Raw genomic sequence first — 19,791 nt, 5'->3', positions numbered from 1 at the left:
AAAAAGTATTTTTAATTCAAAAGAATCATGACAATGATGGTCAAACAAATTTTTTTTAATGTACTGTATATGTACAGCAGTGTCCCACAATGCAATGCCCAAAGAAAACGGAAATGCAAAATTGTGGATGGTGTTGTGGCAGCTCCAACAAGACCTTTCACAACAAAACATCCACTGAACACGACAGTGACATGAAGGGTGAACACTTGCTCTTAGAATGCCGTGGAACCGGCCTAAAAAAGGTGGTGTGTTTTACATGAGAACCAGACTGTTCGGACTTTCCACTGCACCCGGAGGCAGCGTGTCACCAGAACTGACAGCGTGCATGCTTAGACTTGGCAAAACAAACTTCTCTCACCGTAATATCTGAACACAAATCTAAACTAAAGTACTAAGTGGATTGGAGAAATAATATACGCATTAACATTTTCAGCCTTTGGCTAAAGCAAAAGTTTCATCATGACTAAAGACTATATTTAGTATGTTAAGGAAAAGCCCCACCGATTTTTATACATTTTTTAGGGATTGAAAATTTGCTGTGGAAAATGTTAAGACACATGGCTACTATGCATGACAAAATCAAATTTTCAATTTCTAATGTTTATCCTGCTTCATTTAGCAAATTTGATTTTCTTTTGAAAAAAATACCAAAGAAATCACAAAAAATAAATGTTACATTCTTGCAATGTGCCAAATGACATACTGATGCACAATGGATAAAACCACAAATTATTGGAATTGAAGTTGATTGATTCCTGTCGTACTAAGCAACTGATATAATTTAGTTTCTGAGATGCAGCCATTTCTGTACCATAATATATTTTGTTTTAAGTCACAAAGGATTGCTCCTATTATAATTGTTTCTGAAAACACTAATGGAAATAGTCATTATATTCACCATTTTCAACCTAAAATTCTGATCAATTCTAGAATCTAGTCCTTACATGCATTCATTTTTAGAGCCTGACCGATATGGATATTTGGGGGCCGATGCTGATACAGATATTAGGGAGAGAGAAAAAATCTGATATCGATACATGTATATTGGCAGATATATGTTTATCTTACCCCATTATCAAACCTTCAACCTACAACCAAATATTTAGACCTTGAATTAAAAACACGAACATAATTTATCTGAATTGTATATTGCAGAAAAGGGGGGTAACAATTGTAATGAGTATAAAAAGATATTAAGATAACCCGACCTGTGTCCATTTTCTGGCTTAGTTCTAGTAAATAACTAGTAGAGCAACTCAAATTATACAATTTCCTGCTGTAAAGGAAATGCAGCATATATGTGGCATGGTACTTTTACTTCTAGTTGTGGATAAACTCTGACTGTAATTTGCCATTTTAAATTTCCTAACTTGTCCTGCATGCAAAATATGTGAAATGTAACATCAAATGGTTTCAGGAAAGAAGTTCTGTTGCTCCACCGACTCATTGTTGGGACTCCTCTGTGTGTTCCCACTTCTGTTCTAATGGGAAATTCCCCGCAGTGTTCAGTTGTCCTCACTGTATGAGATGATATGAGGAAGATAAGAAACGTCTGTGCTGCTTTAACGAATGGCGGTCAGGTAACAGAGTACCGCATCGTTACCTTTTCACAAAGCTTTGTCGATACAATGGGGAGAGGAGAGCGAGGGAGGATCACATTTTCTTCATCCTCTTTGTTGCTGGTGTTAATTTGGCGGAACATGCACTGCAGTGCTGACCAGTAGTCATGCCGTCGTTAAGTTTGGTGAACGTTTCTATCAGTTAGTCGAGGTGCAGTGAGCCCATGCGTTATTGTCGCCCACTGGAATATTATCAGTCCCATTTTCCCCAGTTGCAACTTAACTGACACATGCACCTCTGCCCCATTCAATCACAAGAAACCCCTGGCAAAATGTTATGTTCGACATGGAGAAATGGCTCTGTGAGCCATGTGATAGGTTCTGCGTTCTTTGATGTTGTAGTTTAAAATCTGTCATTTTTCCTTTTCTTTTTTTCCACTTATTTCAAACAATTTACATTTCCACGTTTCCGGGAGCTGGTGAGATCACTAGATTTCCTACATCCTCTGTCGCTATAAGAGAGTCTCACCCATGTTTGCTTAAACCGTTTACAGTAAACACCAGGTTCACACATGATGGTGGTAAGTTAGCTAACAGCATGAGGAGCCCTTTGACCTCGCACTGACGGCACACACCAGCTATACCCCCAACCTTATTTCCTTCTGAAACAGAGGACTTTGAACTCCGCCAGTCAGTGTTTGCTCCTGTCAGTGGTGAGGTATGTGTGTTTGCTCTGCTGTGATTAGAAATGATCAAGGTGAACTGGCATGCGGGTTTAATGTTTTTTCCGTGTTACTAAAGGCCCTTTTTCATTTACGCCACGGGCTGCGGCGTGACTCCTGTCGACAAACAATTAATGGAGCGAGGCGGAGGTTTATGGTGGGATTAGAATATTGAAACAGCTCCTTCAAGCAAACAAACCTTACAAAATCTACCTAGTGTGAATGGAAGAGACGTGCGTGTGCGTGTGTGTGTGTGTGTGTGTGTGTGTGAGAGGCTGTGTTTCAGCTCTGTGTACACCAGCGCGTATTTATGCCAACTCTCAAAGTCTCAGCCTTCTGCGGCATCGCAGAGGTCCTGTCTTACAGGTTTTCCCCACACGCCCACACATAAAACACATGCAAGCATTGCTTTGACAAAAAACACCCATGGGGCGTGGAGGGGGGCTGATCCCTTTTATAATGCTTCTCTGCTCCATCTGGTAATGTTTGCTGTTCCGTTTGCTACCGGGAAGGAGCATGTGACAAGTGTCTTCTCAGCTCAAGGTGTGCGCTCGCTCTGTCTGCTCCAGCTGCAGACTGCGGAGGGCTGACAAGCTCAGGATGGCAGGGGAGTGTGTTCCCTACGAGGGTCCAGACCTGAAGGAGAAGGGCGAGGAGGAACTGTGGGAGCTGATAAACGACAACCGCCACCGCATCTCGTTAGGGGTGCGGCCATGCATCCTGATCCCGTACCTGAGGCAGGCCAGGGTGCTCACGGAGATGGACGAGGACGAGATCCTCTCCTGCCACAACCTCACCAACCGCAGCATGAGAACCAGTGAGAATTTGTGACTTGACTCGGTGCTTTTTTGGATTTTAAAGAAAAGTTGAAGTGCTGTAGTGTAGTCTACCTCAGTGTGTGCACAACAAGAGGATTTTGACCACTTTAACTGTGCCTGAGTTGTTTACACTGACTGCAGAGAGCATTGCTGAAAGACAGGTGAAATTCCAGCAATACCTGCAGTACGGAAAACAAATGCATATTAACAGCTACTTGAGTTTGAGAATGTATTGATCTGCTTTACCAACAAAAAGTTCAATTTTTCGATTGCTTTGATGGAACTATTATTACTGTAGCTTGGTTTCTCTCAAACATATTTCCCTCTGAAATTGGTTTGATCCGTAAGGTCATGACCTTCATGGCTTTAAATTAAGTCTGTCAGTTCAAAGGTCAGGGTTGGTGTGAGGTCAAGTTGGCTTAGGAAGTTTCCTAAATCTTGACAGCAGCCATGATAAGTGCTGTTCTGATTCTCTAAATGCATGGGAAAGGAGCTTCAATGCTTCCTTTCCTATCTCCTTTAGCATAGGGTACACTGGAGCTTCCTTTGTGAGAGTAAGGAGATATAGACGCCCCACAATTCATTGCGCCAGCGATATTTAAAGTTACACGACATGCAGGGACGTAAACGATTCAATCCAAAGTACAAGTAGAAGAAGTAGAAGAGTATGAACATGACCGAGAAGAGACCCAGGTAATCATGTACGTTACTGTTACATATGAATCATTTACATTTGATGTGGGAAAACACACTGAAACATGCTGATGGAGCCGCTGTGTTTCGGGGTTCATCTTCGGAAATTTGTGGTTTCACCACGGCAGACGCATGTCAATAACATCCGCCGTCACGTGATGACGTAGTATAGTGAAAGTCGAGTCGGATTCCCTAAGCAGCGCTGTCTGCTCTACTAAGTCCCATCAGTCCTCCTTTACACCTTTCTTTGACCTCAGGACTTTTTCTACTGAGGTCAAGGAATTGTAGATAGGAATAGTAGATAGGAAGGACAATTCGACCTCACCCTCGGAGTCAAAGATTGAATCACTTTCTCCATCACCGCCTACAGGCTACATGCTGGATTTGCTGAGGACTCAGGGCAGGAATGGCGCTGTGGCTTTACTGGAGGGCTTGATGATCCACTACCCCACCCTGTACACCCAGGTCACCGGACGCAAACCCAGCACTGAACCTTCCAGATTCAGCGGTCAGTGGGTTGAAGTCCTCTTGCATTTCAAAGGGAATATTTGTCTCTTTGTTTCATGCGCTGTATGACTGACCTGCAGCGTTCTCCTGACAGGCTTGATAAAGTACTCTGAGTTGACGGAGTATCTGGTGAGAGCGGTGACAGGGATGCAGAAGGAGCTCCAGGAGGCGCGTCGGGAAGCCGGCAGAGTGACTGCTCGCTGCACCTCCCTGGAGTCCGAGATCGGGCAGATGATGGAGCAGGAGGAGAAATCGAGATGCATCCAGGCCGAAAGTGAACGCATGCGGAGACATTTGTGCTCTTTGCAGCACGAGGTCACAAAGCTGAAGGATGAGAGGTGCGACTTGTACGTGCGCTACACGGCAGCCATCGAGGAGAAATCGGCTGTGAACAAGCGCCTCCATGACCTCAACCTGCAGGTCCGTGATGCTTGGGACGGTCTGTTTCTTAGCTTAGAGAACTCATCAATGCATGGACTGAGTTTGTCCTCGCTTAAACACAAAGCTGTAATCTCAGGGGAAAGTCCTCAGAAGGTCAGCGTTTGAACGAAAAAAAAAACAAAACAGAAAAGAACTGAAATCCGAGCATCATGCCTTACAGTCTGTGAGAACAGTCGTATAATGTCTCTGGTGGCTGTGACGGCTCAAGTGACAGAAATCGTGAGAAATCGTGAGAAATCTCTGAAACACTTTTGTTTTCGCAGAGAGCCTTGTGTTATGGTGAAGTTTATAAAACCAGGCTGTCAGGGTCTGGCTTTAGGGAATTATTGGAAGTGTGCAGTATCCAGCTTTCCTTAGTAAAGCTTATAATGGCTAATGTAGCCTGTAGATTCCCTACAACACGGAAATGTAACACTGAGCTGCTAAATTTAGCACAGAGATGTAGTCATGACTGACGTGACAATAATGAGTGAAGCACACCCCGAGTGTAATAGTTGCTCGGAACTACTTGTACGATTTATATTATTACTCATCATGAGGATTGGCCCACCTCTGTACTCATTGTCAGAGAATGAATGGTGCTGCATTTGTGGATGTGTGGCTCTGTAAAATAGGTGAATATGGATAGTGATAGTAGCCAACAAGGGAAACATGAAACTATTTCATGCTAATATTAATGGCTCTGTCTGTTGCAGCAGATCATTTAAAATAAGTTGGTGATATATTATTTAAAATATTATATTCTATATTATCTCAAAACACTTGAGAAGATTTTTTGTCTGCGATCAGATCTTGTCACAGATGTTGCCACATCCTTATTGGTGAACCGGTTTTTCTTACATCTGTCATGTGAAATAATCAGAACTGCTGCATTTAACTGACTGGACGATCATAGGAATATGAACCGCGACAGTGAAAAAAAAAAGGCCATGTCCATACTCTCAGATTCTCAGATATGCAGATGTGCTGTGTAATACCTTTAGGGAATCTGTTGGCCAGACAGTACAAACAATTTGAGAAGATCACCTTGGGCTCTTGAAACTATTTTTTCTTTTTACATTTTACAGACAAAAAATATTGATTGATCAATCCACAAATAATTGTCTTGTGTGGTGGCAGGTGTACCAGCTGCAAACTGAGCTGCAGAAGGTCCAAATGGAGAATAAGTTCCAGAAGCAGTGCTCGCTGAGGCGGGCCTCTCTCGCCGAGACACCACAACTGCAAGAGGAAGTGCGGAGACTCCAGTGCCAACTGGTGAAGGCGGAAAAACTGGACCCAGTGAGAGAAATGTTCATTCGAATTCATGTAGAACAGTTACAGTTCTCGCTCGTAATCTTCAGACGGTGGAAGAGTCAGTAGCCCCGTGTCTCTCTGTCTCCGTCTGTCTTCGCCAGGCTCGTCAGGACATCCTGGCCCAGGACCTGGCTGAGGCCATAGACAGCCAGGTGGAGCTTGCTGAGCAGCTCAGGTGTTACAGAGAGGAGAACGAACAGCTGCACAGGGAGAAGCAAGGGGTGTGTGTTTGTGTTTGTGTCCGTTTGTCTGTCAGTCAATGTGATGCAGGAATGCAAATTCAAGAAAACACGGTTGGAAAGCTCCACTGCCACACGTGCACATTTCGGAGAGCATAGTTATCTTTTGGGTGTTTAGCTCATCAAACCCTTGACCACATTGGTGTAAGGTGTTTTTCTTTCGTGTTCAGTTCATGGACCAGACCGAGTGCCTGGGCCTTCAGGTGAAGCAGTTAACCCTGGACTGTAACATACACCAGCAGAAGAGCACCATGATCCACAATCAGTTGAAGGAGCTGCAGGCAGAGAGAGACCAGGTGAGAGACCGAAGACAGTCCCATCACTCAAACTCTTTGGTAAACATTAACACACCGTTTTTCCAAGCAGTGTTTTCTTTTTCTTTTTTTAAAACTGGTCTCATATCACACCACCATCGATTGTTTCTCTTTGAAGAAATGTCCAGCAGTCGGGTGTCTGTAGTGCTGTTGAGGAGAACATCAAATATCTCTCACTGTCTGTGACTGTTTATTCAGCGAGTAGGTGCGTCTCTTAGTGACAGTGGTTATAAACGCTTCCTCCAGAAAGAGAACTCTTCTGCTGGATATAGTATTCTTTGTCTTGTGTCTCACGTCTCATCACCGAGGCTTTTTTCTTCCATGAAGAATGGAATGAACAATCCCTAATAGTTGCCAGGTAGCAACGAGCGAGGCACTTGGCTGTCATCTGCTCCGCTGGAGCTGTGCAGTAACCGACAACACAGGACTGTGATATTCCTTGACAGACCCTGGGTGTAATTAGTGTTAATGCTTTCTGGATCTGCATTAGCATGACGGTGGTGTTATACCATGTGTTTCTTGCTCCTTCATAAAAAATATTAAAAAGCCTGGCAGGAAATTGTACACTAGAAAAACCCCTTAACCTTCACTTGCATTAAGAAATATGGAATTAAGACCAATTTTCCTCACAAGATTTACAGCAATTTTGCTTCAAAGTCAAAGTTACATATGTGGCGTCAACCTTGAGTTTTCCATCTTGCATTATGAACTCTACTCTACAATATTCTGTGCAGCACATGCTCTGATGTCAGAGAAGTTAACACTTAATTCTTCTTCATTCAAACAATCCCTTAAATCCCTTTGAAATCACAAGTGGCATGTGATAATTGTAGCCACTGTGGTTGTCGTCACGTCTTACGCGGTTAAGTAAATATGAACGTTCCATTTCCTGTAGGCGTACCTGTCCAGAGACGAGGCCCAAACCATAATCGCCCGCATCCTGGCCGAGAAGGACACCCTGAGGTGCCAGCTGGTGGAGCTCCAGGAGAGGGTCTTCAGCCTGCAGGCCAAACGCAGCCCCAGAAGGCAGCAGCAGAGCTCGGAGGTAACCTCTCACACAAACACATATCAGTACCCGTGTAAAAAAAACAAAAAAAAACATGACACAAAGAAATAGTCATGCTAATACTGTGCCCCGTGATTGTGTGGGAAGGAGTCGGAGGTCGGCTGGGAGAGCCCGAGGTCCAGCTGTGACGAAACCCCGCGCCAAAACAGACGCAAACTTCGTCGCATGGACGCAGTCAATCCCATGTCACTGAGTTCCTGGCAGTCAGAGGTGTGTGTGTGTGTGTGTGTGTGTGTGTGTGAGACATCACAGCTACAATGATTTTATCAAGGCTGGTTATCGGACAGGTCTGAGAATACCCATGAGTGGACAGTGGATAGCGATACCTTCTGTCACCTCACAGCAAGAAGGTTCTGGGTTCGAACCGCCTTGCTGTGAGGCGACAGCGCTATCCACTACACCACCACACGGAAAGGCCCTGGTCGGGTTCGAACCGGGCAGGGCCTTTCTGTGTGGAGTTTGCATGTTCTCCCCGTGTGTGCGTGGGTTCTCTCCAGGTTCTCCAGCTTCCTCCCACGGTCTAAAGATATGTATAGGGGGGTTAGGTTCATTGAAGACTCTAAATTGACCGTGGGTGTGAATGTGAGAGTGAATGGTTGTTTGTCTGTGTATGTTAGCCGTGTGATGCGCTGGTGACCTGTCCAGGGTGTACCCCGCCTCTCGCCCAATGTCACCTGCGATCGTCTGTGTTGAATAGTTGGCTGGAGTTAGATGAGAAAATCAATGCCACTCTTGTTCTGTGTCAATATGGTGAATATTAAGCTACCGCCAGCAGCCAGCTGACAGAGTTAAGCATTAAGGAATTGGAATGGAATGGGGGAAACATTTCGCCTGGCTCTGTCTAAAGGTCCACCTACAGTTCCAACGTGTCTGAAGCTCACTAATTAGCAGCTTGTATCTTGTTTGTTTAATCGGAGTAAAATGGAAGAAGGTGGGCAAGAAATCGCTCAGCACAGATATTATTTCCATCAGACAGACCCTGGCCAGTTTCCAATCTTTATGCAAAGTTTATCTGACCAGCTACTCTCAGTAGACCTACTGACAAACACATCTATCTAACTATTCCTTTAAACAAACATTGGAGCACTTAGTTCTGTATAGTTTGCTGAAGAAAAGGCTTGTTTATATTCATTTTTATTTCCCGCTTGTGTTGAAGCTCACGTACCAGAATCAAAGCATTTCACTGTAAATGCCACCCAGCCTTAGATTCTCTATCTCTTGACTGATGATACATTAAAAGCTTATTCTTTTGTTATTGTATTCATTCTTTTTGTTGTTGTGTGTTTGCATTTGATGTGTAGAGTGAAGATGCTGCTTTGTGTAGTGTCCGATCCCGAAACGCAGAGCCGCCCAGTTCAGATTCCCTGCGCAGAAGGGAGGAAACTATACACGCAGACGGCAGGTTTGCATTCCTCTGTGTTGTTGTGACGTGACATGACATCAAGTTTCAGGTGGATTATTTAATTTACAGGAATGAGAGGGTCTCAACTACAATACACATGTTTCCAAGAGATTTACAGATGAGTGTGATCAGGAGTAAATTGTAAAGCACTGAAATATGCAAGCGGGGTGTGTAGAGGAGCTGAACTAACCCCCAGTGAGTGCACATCATCAATGTTTTTTTCCGCATCATCACATTCCTCTGTGCTTGTATTACCGCTTAAGCAACTTGTGTGCTTCCATGTTCCAAGTGTTGGCAAAAGATCAACCTGTGGTCTCACTCTTAACATAGTTTGTGTGTGACAGAGAGAGAGAGAGAGCGAGCGAGAGAGCGAGAGAGAAAAATATGACACTGTTTTTTTCTCTTGTAGTTTTGAAACAGCAGACACTGATTCTTTATCGGAAGACTTTGTGTTCCTCCCCACGGGTATGTATGGAAAACATATGTGTGTGTGTGTGGGCGTGCGTGCGTGCGTGAGTGCGCGTGCAGTTGTTTGCTGTTTACTGTTGTTTCTCAGCACTTTCCCTGGCTATTGTTCACTGTGGGACCTTGGCCAGGGCTTCATTAAATGACACATTAACTCTGGCACATTATTTCCGGGGAAACAACCTTGCCTAAACATTAAACAGCCTCTCTTCTGTTTAGTGGGGAGTGAGGACGTGCAGACACTCAGGCAATGCTCTCCTAATGGCTCCACCTCCGACAGGTGAGGGGGTCCACAACACATCCACTTGAAGCCCACGTACTAACTTAGGTGTACTAACATATCCATGAATATCTGAACCAAATGTCATGCCGTAGTTCGTACACTGTACGCAGCCTCAAAGTAAAGTTGAGCTTCAGCACCTTAAACTCATAGCCATTTGTATTTGAAATCCTTTTTGCCTAAGTGCTCGGCCATCACTGCTACAAATGTATTCTTGTCATACTACTTACAGGCAGCACTGGCTATAGCTGTATTTTTTGTGTGGTCATTTGAAAGGATTCTCTCTGTGGTCTAAAATGACATGACATTTTTCCCCTTCTATGATCCTTGCCAAAATTTAAATTTTCACATGTTTAGCCTTTCCTCGTCTTCTCTCACCTCTCACCAGCCTGTCACGACCCTCAGCCCCTCCTTTCCTCATGCGCACCCGTCCGAAAGCTATTCGCATCAGCGGCCGTGTTCTCAGCATCTCCTTCCAGGCGGAGGCAATGCTCAGCCAGCTGGCAGTGGTAGGGGGAAACAAGACAGGAGTGTTTGTGCACCAGGTGACAGAAGGGAGTGCTGCCCATACGGTTGGCATCAGCCCAGGGGCACAGATCGTGGAGGTAGGTGCAAGTGTCTATGTGAAAACGGTTGTTAAAATTCCCCCGCGTGATGCGATGGTGTTTTCACTCATCATACTGTTTCCCTGCAGGTGAAGTACGAGCAGAACCAGAAGGCTCTGAGGATGGTGCTGGAGGACTCCACTTTGGAAGAAGCTATGTGGGCACTTGGTCAGGTTACAGGCCTCTGCCACCTCTCTCTGCGCCCCAGGCAAGATGGTATGTCCCACATCATGTACTTAACAGTTATTGTTCCTTGTTGCCAGGATGGTTTGTCTCATTTTAAATCATTCTGCCCAATAACGAATATCTTCATCTTAAAAACGGCTTTCTTTATCTTCAGTAAGCAGGCAACAACAACAACAACAACAACAAACAAACAACAACAACAATGACAAAATACATTTACATTGACTACAGTTTTGCCTTTTTTAAAGAAAATTAGCTTTTACATACATAGACAAACATACAATATGTAAACACATGGGAGCGCTGTATTATCCTGTGTAACAAATCAAAGTAACCCAAATAAAGATAAAAGGTTTGTCTTCAGCTGACATGAAGCAGGTTTTTTTTTAAAGAGACTTTAGAGTTGGCCAGTTGCCACCGAGGTAACACCTTAGTTAACCCAACCTGCCTCTACAGTCTATTACATAACTGTATCAACCTGTGATTAGTGGCCAACCTGCTCTTTCCCCTGAGCCACAGCTGCCTACTCATGACCTGCCTACCCACTGGTTCAGATTTCTCTCCCACTGTGATGTCACAGTTGGACTCTTTTGGGGTAACCTTGTCGGCAGTCTGAGGCCCTGTCTACACGAATGCGAATTAGTTGTAAATACGCGGAAGTCTTGCACGTATGGGCCTCCCGTCCAGACGCACCCGGAGTTTTCATTCCCTGAAAAAGCACTCTTTTGAATCCAGGTCCCAGGTCGGAGAAGATAAATCTTCCCACTGCGTTTGTGTATTTGAGTTCGTGTGAACAACAGATACGCATACGATGATGTCATCGCCCCACCCCACCCCTCGCCGCGGCATCTCCAACAACAACAATGGTGGACTACAGGCTTGTAGCCTTGTGATCCAGTGCGAGTCGCAACAGCAGTTCGCACTCAGAATCGGACCAAACAAAGGAGTCCACCTTTCCCTTCTCACTCGCCATCTTCGTACTGTTGTTGTTGTTCGGCTTCTACTTCTACCAGTATTTGTATGCTCCGCCTCTTCTTTTTCTTTTTTGGTGGAGTTCTTGTAGCAGAAAACAGCGCCACATATAGGCCGGGAATAGGTACTACAGTGTTTCTATAGCTAGATGCGTCTTTCCAATGAATCCATCATTACGGAGAAGTTTCAGTCCCCCCTGCTGAGGAAAATGCGGGGGGGGGGGGGGAGTTTATGAAATATCTTGTGGTGTGGACGGGGCCTGAGAATCTCTACTTATCTGGTGAAGGGGCGTGACATTTCGTACACGTTTTGAAAGCGGTTGACCAATCACAACAGACTGGGCCAGCTGGCCAATCAGAGAAAACTCGGGTTTATTGGGAGGCGGAGCTAGAAGAAATCCGGGTGTTTTAGACTGAGGGTGAAAACAGGAGTTGTAGGAATGGGAAGTATGGGGACACTGAGGCCTTTTCTGAACATTAGAGCATGTAAACCTTTTGAAGTGGTCACCTAAATTAAAGGTATGAACCTGAATTTGAGCATAATATGTCACCTTTAATTGGCTCAAAATAAATCACAGATATCACATTACTGGTCACACATGTGACTGAGTTTAAAATTACTTCAAATCCAGTCGCGCATTGATCAAACGAGCGACCCTTCTCATGTAAATTCTATATTCAGTATCAATGCCAAATGCATTGAATAAAACAAAATGAAACAAACATAAACAATTAGTGATGGTAGATGAAGTCATGCAGCTTCTTCCCATGCACAAACCTCATGACTTGATTTCGATCATTTGATGACTGACAGCTGTGCCATGAAGGGATTTTCCCCCAAGATGCAATATTTCAAAGCCTCGAACAATTGAATTTACAGTTGTTTGCCCAGTACTGGGAAGCTTATAAAACATATAAGTAGTGTAGATTTATTGGACCTTTATGTTTTATTTTATTTGCCTGATTATCAAAAGCGGATGGTAATGTTTTTCTGCTGCTTGGTTCAACAATCGTTATCCTGAGCAAATTACATCATATGTACACAATGTACAGCTTGTGCTACAAAGTCTCTCGATAATGTCCCTGTGGTGGTTTTGATTAAGTGTCCTGTGCTTGTTTGTTCAGACTATGAGACGCTGCTGCAGCAGCTGCAGAACACTGTGATATCATCGGGAGATTCCTTCTACGTACGCGTCAACATGTCTCTGTCTGCGGGCCCCAGCGCAACCCTGGCTGTGTCCTGCAACGACATCCTGCATGTGACCAACACGCGACCCACCGGCACAGAGGACTCGTGGCATGCCAGCCAAGTTCACCCCTCCCAGCTACTGGACCTCCAGAGTGGAACGTTACCCAACTATTACAGGTCGGTAGACCGATGAGGAATATACTGTGTGTTCGTGACGTGTGGGTTGAGGTTCACGTTAGCCAACTCAGGAAAGGAGTCAGAATCAGTAGAATACTGAAGTGAAATTAAATGAACCACTCAGTGTTTAAAACGGTTTGGTTTTTTTTATGTCACAGAGCACAGAGACTTCTGATCCGAGCTATTGAGGACATGAGCTTTCAAACAAAGAAATCTCTCAAAGTAAGAACAATCTTGTTGCGCCCGCAAAAAGTGGTCCTGGTGAATAATTCTACTACTCCAACTCCTTTCCTTGGTATATTCGTCTCCCCTCTAGGAGGCCCAGAATAAAGACAAGGCAGTGAGAATTGTGAGCACTGGGCGCCAGGGAAGGAACCCGCTGTGGGTCAGCGTGGAGGATGAAAACTCAGGTAGGAGATCCTGTAGCAGCTCACAAGTATCACACGTACAGTATCTGCGCTAGACACATCTGGGTTAGAGACACTTTAGCTCTTTACACTTTGCTTACAGTGTAAATACTTTCCTTGCAGGTGATACATCTGCACCCAAAAGTTGTGTCACCCTAATGCCCTACACCCTGGTCACCCCGCACTACCCACCCATCTGCCGACCTGTCCTGCTGCTGCCCACCGTCCTGGGACGCATTCTAGACAAGAAGCTGGCAGGGTGGCAGGGCTTTCAACTCTGTCAACCTGGTGAGAATATCTGTGTTCTTATATGCTGAAATGAACTGCTGCACGTTCACCTTCCATTTCTGTCGCAGGTGCAGCATGTGCCACGGAACATATTATTAGATACAGAAGGGGGGGCACATTTAACTGTGTTGACAGATAAGACTGTTTGTTTGGGCAGGTTACAAGTTTGATTGGTGACATTGTTTATGTAATACCTCCTCTGATTTTAATGCTTTAATGGAGTTTTGTTGGCTTAGTAAACAGGCTGTCTGCGTGTTGCTGCAAACCAGGAAGGAAATGAACTTAATAGTAATAAAAGCCGATAAAAACAGTGTTCCCTGCAATGATGAGGTGAAATAAAGGTTTAATGATCTTATGGGAAAATGGGATCATTTTCAACAAAAAAGAACCATTTCAATTTCAAGAACCAAAACACAGGCCATGCAGGTAACACAACAAATATCTTATCTGAAGGTTAAAGATACTTTATGTAGAGCTCAAAAGAAAATGAGGATGACGTTTTTCTCTCATGACATTATTCCATCACCTCATATGTGTCATGTGTAATCTCTCCCAACTCCTGTCTGCAGAGAAGCTGAGCTCCTGTGAGCACGCAGCCCGGCTCCAGAGGTCTGAGATCCTGGAGGAGTGTGAGCAGGGAAGAAACCGCTGCTACACCCTGCAGAGTGTCGAGAAAGTCATGAAGAAGGTCGGGACAGAACACAAAGTTTAGATGAGCACACTTTCAGTACTTCAAATGAAATGTGGAAAAAAAGATGTGTTTTTTTTCCTGGCTCTGGGGATGACAGTGTCAGAAGTTCAGTTTTGTCCTTCACTTAAGTCCAGATTGTAGTTGTGTTGAATTTTAATATCTTGACAACTACTGGCGGGATTGCCATGGTCCCCAGAGGATGAATTGCAATGAGTCTGGTGACACCAGCTTTTCCTCGTGTGCCATGGCTTTGTGTGAAATGCATTTGATTACAATAACATTTGGTACAGTACAGAGATTTCTTTTTGCCAACACATTCAACCTTTGGAGATCAATTAACTTGATCTCCACCGCCATCATCAAAAAGTGCTACACATTTTTCTGAATTAAAAAGTAATAAGACAGATTTTTGGCTGTTTCAAACATCTTCCCAGATGAAGCATTTAAAAAAAATGTTTTAATTCAAAGCACTGCCTTTAAATCCTACTCATCCTCGTCCTACAGGGGATTCACTGTGTGCTGCCACTGGGCCTGGACTGTGTGCGCCGGCTGCACCGGGCCGAGATCTTCCCCATCATCATCTTCGTCCGCCTATCTACACGGAGTGCACGTAAACTGAGGTGAACCCTTCTTTGACGACATAAACTCTCACATACAGGAATGTGTATGGTGAAACTCAAGGCCTCGCCGATATATGCAATCTGCTGACAACCTTGGTTCTTAAGCTGACATCAGCTTTCCAGTTAGAAGTCCAAAAATAGGTACGAACACACATCATCCTCTAAAAAGGGGAAGTACAGATGATACGATACAAACATTTTCTTTGTTTATCAGTTGTTATTTACAGTAATTCTCTTGATCTCTTTTGTCGCTCTATATTTTCCATATTATTACATTCTCAGTGTACAATTTATATTACATTGTGATCACTGCCATCGTGTTATGCTCCTCTTCAGTGGTGAGTGGGTTACTTTTAAAATGCATGTCACCACAGACACAGAAAACATACATTTAAAGTATGCCATTTAAGATTAACCTTGGATTGAACCATTTTTCCACTGAAGAAAATAACTAGTTAAGTTTCGTCCTCCTGTGAATGCATTGTGCCCTGACCTATTTATGCTGCTGTCACTGGAAAAAGTGGTAGAACTGCCTCACTACTTCTGTGAGGGTTTCTCCTTGTACAGTTGTTAACAATTCAAACTATGTCTGGAACAAAACCTGTCCTCTCAAATTCTGAAGGAGTTGCATCCAAAGCTGACGTTCAATGTAACTTTCCAACGCTCAGTTTGATCTCGAAATGTCAAATTCACACGTACACGAAACAGCAAATTTGTTCTCATAGCCATTTTGTCCCGCCTCCATCAATTCCAGGTCAAAACTGCAGCGCCACAGCCAGTGGGATGAGCAGCTGCTGGCGTGTTCAAGGAGCGAGGAGCCGCTGCTGGACAAGCTGCCGTGTCTGTATCACACGGTGGCTTCAGACTCCTGGTGTGACCAGACGTCCCTGCTGACCCGCCTGCGCACCATCATCTGGGAAGAGCAGAAGAAGATTGTCTGGGTGGAGCCTGACCTGTGGTGAAAGGGAGGACAGAAGAAAAAGAATTTTAGAAAACAGAAAATGTAAAGAAGAAAAACACAACAAGGAATTATCATTTTAAAAGGGCTTTTTTTTTGTTATAGTATTGAGTATATATTTGTACAATAGAAGACTTTTACAAGTCACAATATCTTGGAGTATGTATCTGTGATACTGAGAACATTTAGGACTCTGACAATGTGATATAGACATGAGAATACATTTATTCATCATTTACTTTACCCAAACATTTTCTGTAACCAGCGCTGCCTGCCTCCTGTTGTGAGGTCTTTTGTTTCAAGCAAACACAGGTGTGAGGTGTTCATTACGAAAACACAAACATAGATAGAAACATACTGCAATGTAAAGTATGTACTTTGTCGCTTACCCGCTTCTCTTCAATATGCTGTAGATCATTTCCCACTTCTTTCAGTGCTCTGCATCTGTCATAACTATTTCTAGAATTTCATCTGAGTGCTACAGCTTGTTGTTATTTACATTTGTTTATAAAGATAGATTAGAGATTGTAAGGAGAAATGTAGAGAAGACTCATTATATATAGTACTGGTCAGTAAAATGTCAACATGTCGGTCACCATATCTGTTCTTCCACAGTAGGTTAACAAGACTTTAGAATGAAACTCAACCGACCATGATCTGTGTCCTGTATGTTGGGATCATGACAGATGTTACTTTAATTCAGACAAGGAGCTCCCCTCTCCACTCTGGATGTCCCATTCCTCTTCTCCATGGTGCTGCCACACATCCATTGGATTTTCACGAAACATGTCAGAACATGGCTTTGGATTTCTGTTGTCAGTTTCTGCTCAATAGTCTTTGGTCCCTATGTGTCCACATTTTAAGAATGGGGTGATATTTAAATGGTTTACATTCATTCAGGTTTGAAGATCATCATCACCATGTCACACCATCTTGTCTATTCACTCCATGCCTATTTTCCATCTTAATTTAAACATATTTGTATAGAGTCATTATGAAACATCATAGAAGAGCTCAGATGAATCAGCTAATCTAAACTTTTATTTTTCAGTTTCAGAACTTTATGAACATGAGTTCATCAGACCTAAATTCGTTTGATTTGAAATGAATGAAGGTTCTGTTTTATTAGGAGACTTCCCAGTATACATTGCTCGAGAGACCCTTCGTTTTTGTGGTTTGATGTGAAGAACACATGATTAGCTATGTGTCTTTAATACACATAGCATAAGGTTAGGTGATATTAATGAAAAAACAATTCAAACCATGAGAAATCCAAATAAAAAAGCTTTCATAAGTATTCCATTCTCACAGAAGCTGTCAAACGATTATTTATAATGTTTTTTTGTATTCTGAAAAAAATTTTAAAATCCCATTTGATCAATTATTCACATGCAGAGGCAATTGCTCCAGAATATTTTTTCTTGACTCTTCTGTCATTTGTCTGTTCGTCTTGTATTCTTATATTTAGATGCGTCACCGCAAGAGGGAGCAGAGATGTGATGCGTCGACAACATGTCTGCGCCAGAGGCCTGAACGGAACATAGTTATGGTTTGTTGAGTTCAGATAATATTAAGAACTGAACACCGGCGGAAGACCCCAGGGCTAGCAGGTGGGTGTCCTGCTATAGCCTAATTTAGGCTTCCTCTTCAAACTAGCTGAGAGCGTTTAAAAGTGAATTTGTGGAAGGGATTAGTTAGTGTGAGCAAACTGTCAGTGGATGTTGCCCCTCCAGCGCCTTCAGTTTAGGCTGCAGCTCTGCAGGTGATTGACATTTTTGCCCCCAGGCCTCAGCCTCCACCTCGATCGACTGACATTTTGAGGCATGCACAGGATGTATTGAATAAACCGTACCATGCTACAATTACCGCCATGAGAAGGAGAGTCGCGTCACACACCTAAATTGATCCCAACCTAATTTCTGCTGCCCCAAACTAAAACCATTTTATGAGGTGGAAACACTGGTGGAGAGGGCGACAGATCCAGTTGTGCAGCAAAATCTCAAAATGAAATAAACAGACATTATAATCAATAAGATTTCAATTCAATTCAGTTTTATTTGTAAAGCGCCAACATTACATTATCTTACATTATACATTATCTCGAGGCAGTCTGCAATCATTGATTTAAATGTCAATTATTTTTTTTTAGACACACATACATTTTTCATAAGTTGCTCACTGGCTGAGCCAACCTGAAAGATGAAGAGAATCTTATTAGTCATTAAGTTATAAATTTTGAAGACCACTTGGGCCAGGTATAAGAAATAAAATATGAATAGGGAAGATTTTTATTTTATTTTTAATTTAGCATTTTGAAAATTAAGTCAAAATGTTGAACAGAGTTGAAATAAATCGATGGAGACTTTCTTTTTTTAATTTGCATGTTTAAAATAAAGTTTAAATGTCAAGAGTAAAGTTAAACTTTTATCAACATATCAAGCTACTGACATGAGCGCTATGACCTGCACAAACGGCCTTGATTATTAACAAGGAAATTCTGTCTCTTTTAGCACATAAACTTCTGAACTAAACTGTGTTAGACCTAAAACTGTACCGTGTCTTGAGGGAGAGACCACACAGGCTTGTTGGGAGAGGCAGCCGCATCCATGCAAAGTGAAATATCTGGTAATGGCCAAATGCAAAGATAACAATGGTCACACCAACACTCCCACGATGCAACGCTCTGGCAGCTCACATGGCTGTCAGTCATGACGGACCGCAGGAAGTTGACTTTATTACTCTACATTTCTACAACAACAAAATCTTTCTCTGATTTAGTTTGACTTTATTCTCAACATTTTGTCTATATACTCAAGATGCAAAATGGGAAAGAACATCTTTTTTTTATTCAAATTCCTGCATGGTCCCAATACTCTTCCGAAAATGAATGTGGGCTATAATAAGAAGTTGTTGACTCATTTAAAATTCTACAGGATATTGTGTTTCTATTGCTTACAAGAATAATGTAGGATTTTCTGCAGCTTACCAGTTTTTACAGTTCAAAATTATATTTTGCACACATTAAGATGTGTCAGGAGGCCTGTTTATGAGGTACTTATTTGTGTAAGGATCCTTCATTTAACATGTTCACAATATTGCAAAGGTTTGTTTAATTTGTACCTGGGGATCATCACTAATCTACAAGTGATGAATACTAATTAGAAGGCCTTAGTGTCTTATTGGTCGCACATGGTTGAAGCAAGTAGTCACCGGATCTTACAAAGGTGAAGAATCCCTGTGATCGGTGGCTCCTGTCATTTTGAAGCTAAAAGCCGTGACCTTCAGCTGCCACCGGGGGGAGACAGAGAGAGAGGAATGTGGAGTGGTGGGGGGTGCTTTGGTGAGGAAAACGTGGCTCTAACTCGAGCAAGGGAATAGCAGGGAGGGATGAGAGGGGACACAAGCCCAAAACACTAACCACTGCCTTTCATCCGACTGTCATGCTGGTGTGGTGGTTGTTTCCCCAAGTTGTGACATCACTGCCTGTGTGTACCAGGCAGCAATCAATGCCCCCTGCCCCCTGCACCCGTATTCCCCCCGTTTTATCTTGTGGTGATTATTGACCTGATCTGAGGGGTTTTTTTTCTCCAAGCCTTCCACTGAATCAATTTCCTCTCCTGGAGGACGTTTTTGGCTCCATCGGGGTCCAAAACCCCGGCTCAGACCCTGTTGCTGGGAAACCACTCTAGTGATTTTGTGTGTTGTCAGGGCGCATTATAGACGGTGACATCCAACGAGAGAGACGGAGGGAGAGGGGAAAAAAGGGGAAGAAAGAGAGAGAGAGAGAGAGAGAGAGGTGGAGATGCAAAAAGAAAAAAAAGGTACATGAAGATCTACTTCTCTTCTTTCTTGTACGGTTTCTCTCAAAAGCAGACATGGAAACAGTACACCCACACACAC

At 43.3% G+C, this 19,791-nt stretch overlaps 1 protein-coding gene across 2 annotated transcripts; it reads left to right on the top strand.

Moving 5' to 3' along the window:
• The first annotated feature begins 2,154 nt into the window (after positions 1-2,154).
• On the top strand, positions 2,155-17,199 carry card14 (caspase recruitment domain family, member 14). 2 transcript variants are annotated; one of them, XM_035638084.2, is made up of 21 exons: positions 2,155-2,277; positions 2,851-3,098; positions 4,163-4,300; positions 4,394-4,719; positions 5,860-6,018; positions 6,135-6,254; positions 6,443-6,568; positions 7,482-7,631; positions 7,740-7,862; positions 8,954-9,054; positions 9,464-9,519; positions 9,739-9,799; positions 10,188-10,404; positions 10,494-10,620; positions 12,687-12,927; positions 13,086-13,149; positions 13,244-13,337; positions 13,458-13,622; positions 14,192-14,310; positions 14,818-14,933; positions 15,688-17,199. In XM_035638084.2, the coding sequence occupies exons 2-21, from the start codon at positions 2,882-2,884 to the stop codon at positions 15,893-15,895; spliced, it is 2,928 nt and encodes a 975-aa protein (XP_035493977.1). In that variant the 5' UTR covers positions 2,155-2,277; positions 2,851-2,881; the 3' UTR covers positions 15,896-17,199. The 2 variants fall into 2 exon arrangements, with proteins under 2 accessions (XP_035493977.1, XP_035493976.1); XM_035638083.2 differs by lacking the exon at positions 2,155-2,277 and having other exon boundaries at positions 2,749-3,098.
• Positions 17,200-19,791: the final 2,592 nt, after the last annotated feature.

Source organism: Scophthalmus maximus, chromosome 8, assembly GCF_022379125.1.
Source record: "Scophthalmus maximus strain ysfricsl-2021 chromosome 8, ASM2237912v1, whole genome shotgun sequence".
NCBI classification, from domain to species: Eukaryota; Metazoa; Chordata; class Actinopteri; order Pleuronectiformes; family Scophthalmidae; genus Scophthalmus; species Scophthalmus maximus.
The sequence above is the reverse complement of the archived record's forward strand: the minus strand, read 5'-3'. Positions and strand labels throughout refer to the sequence as shown.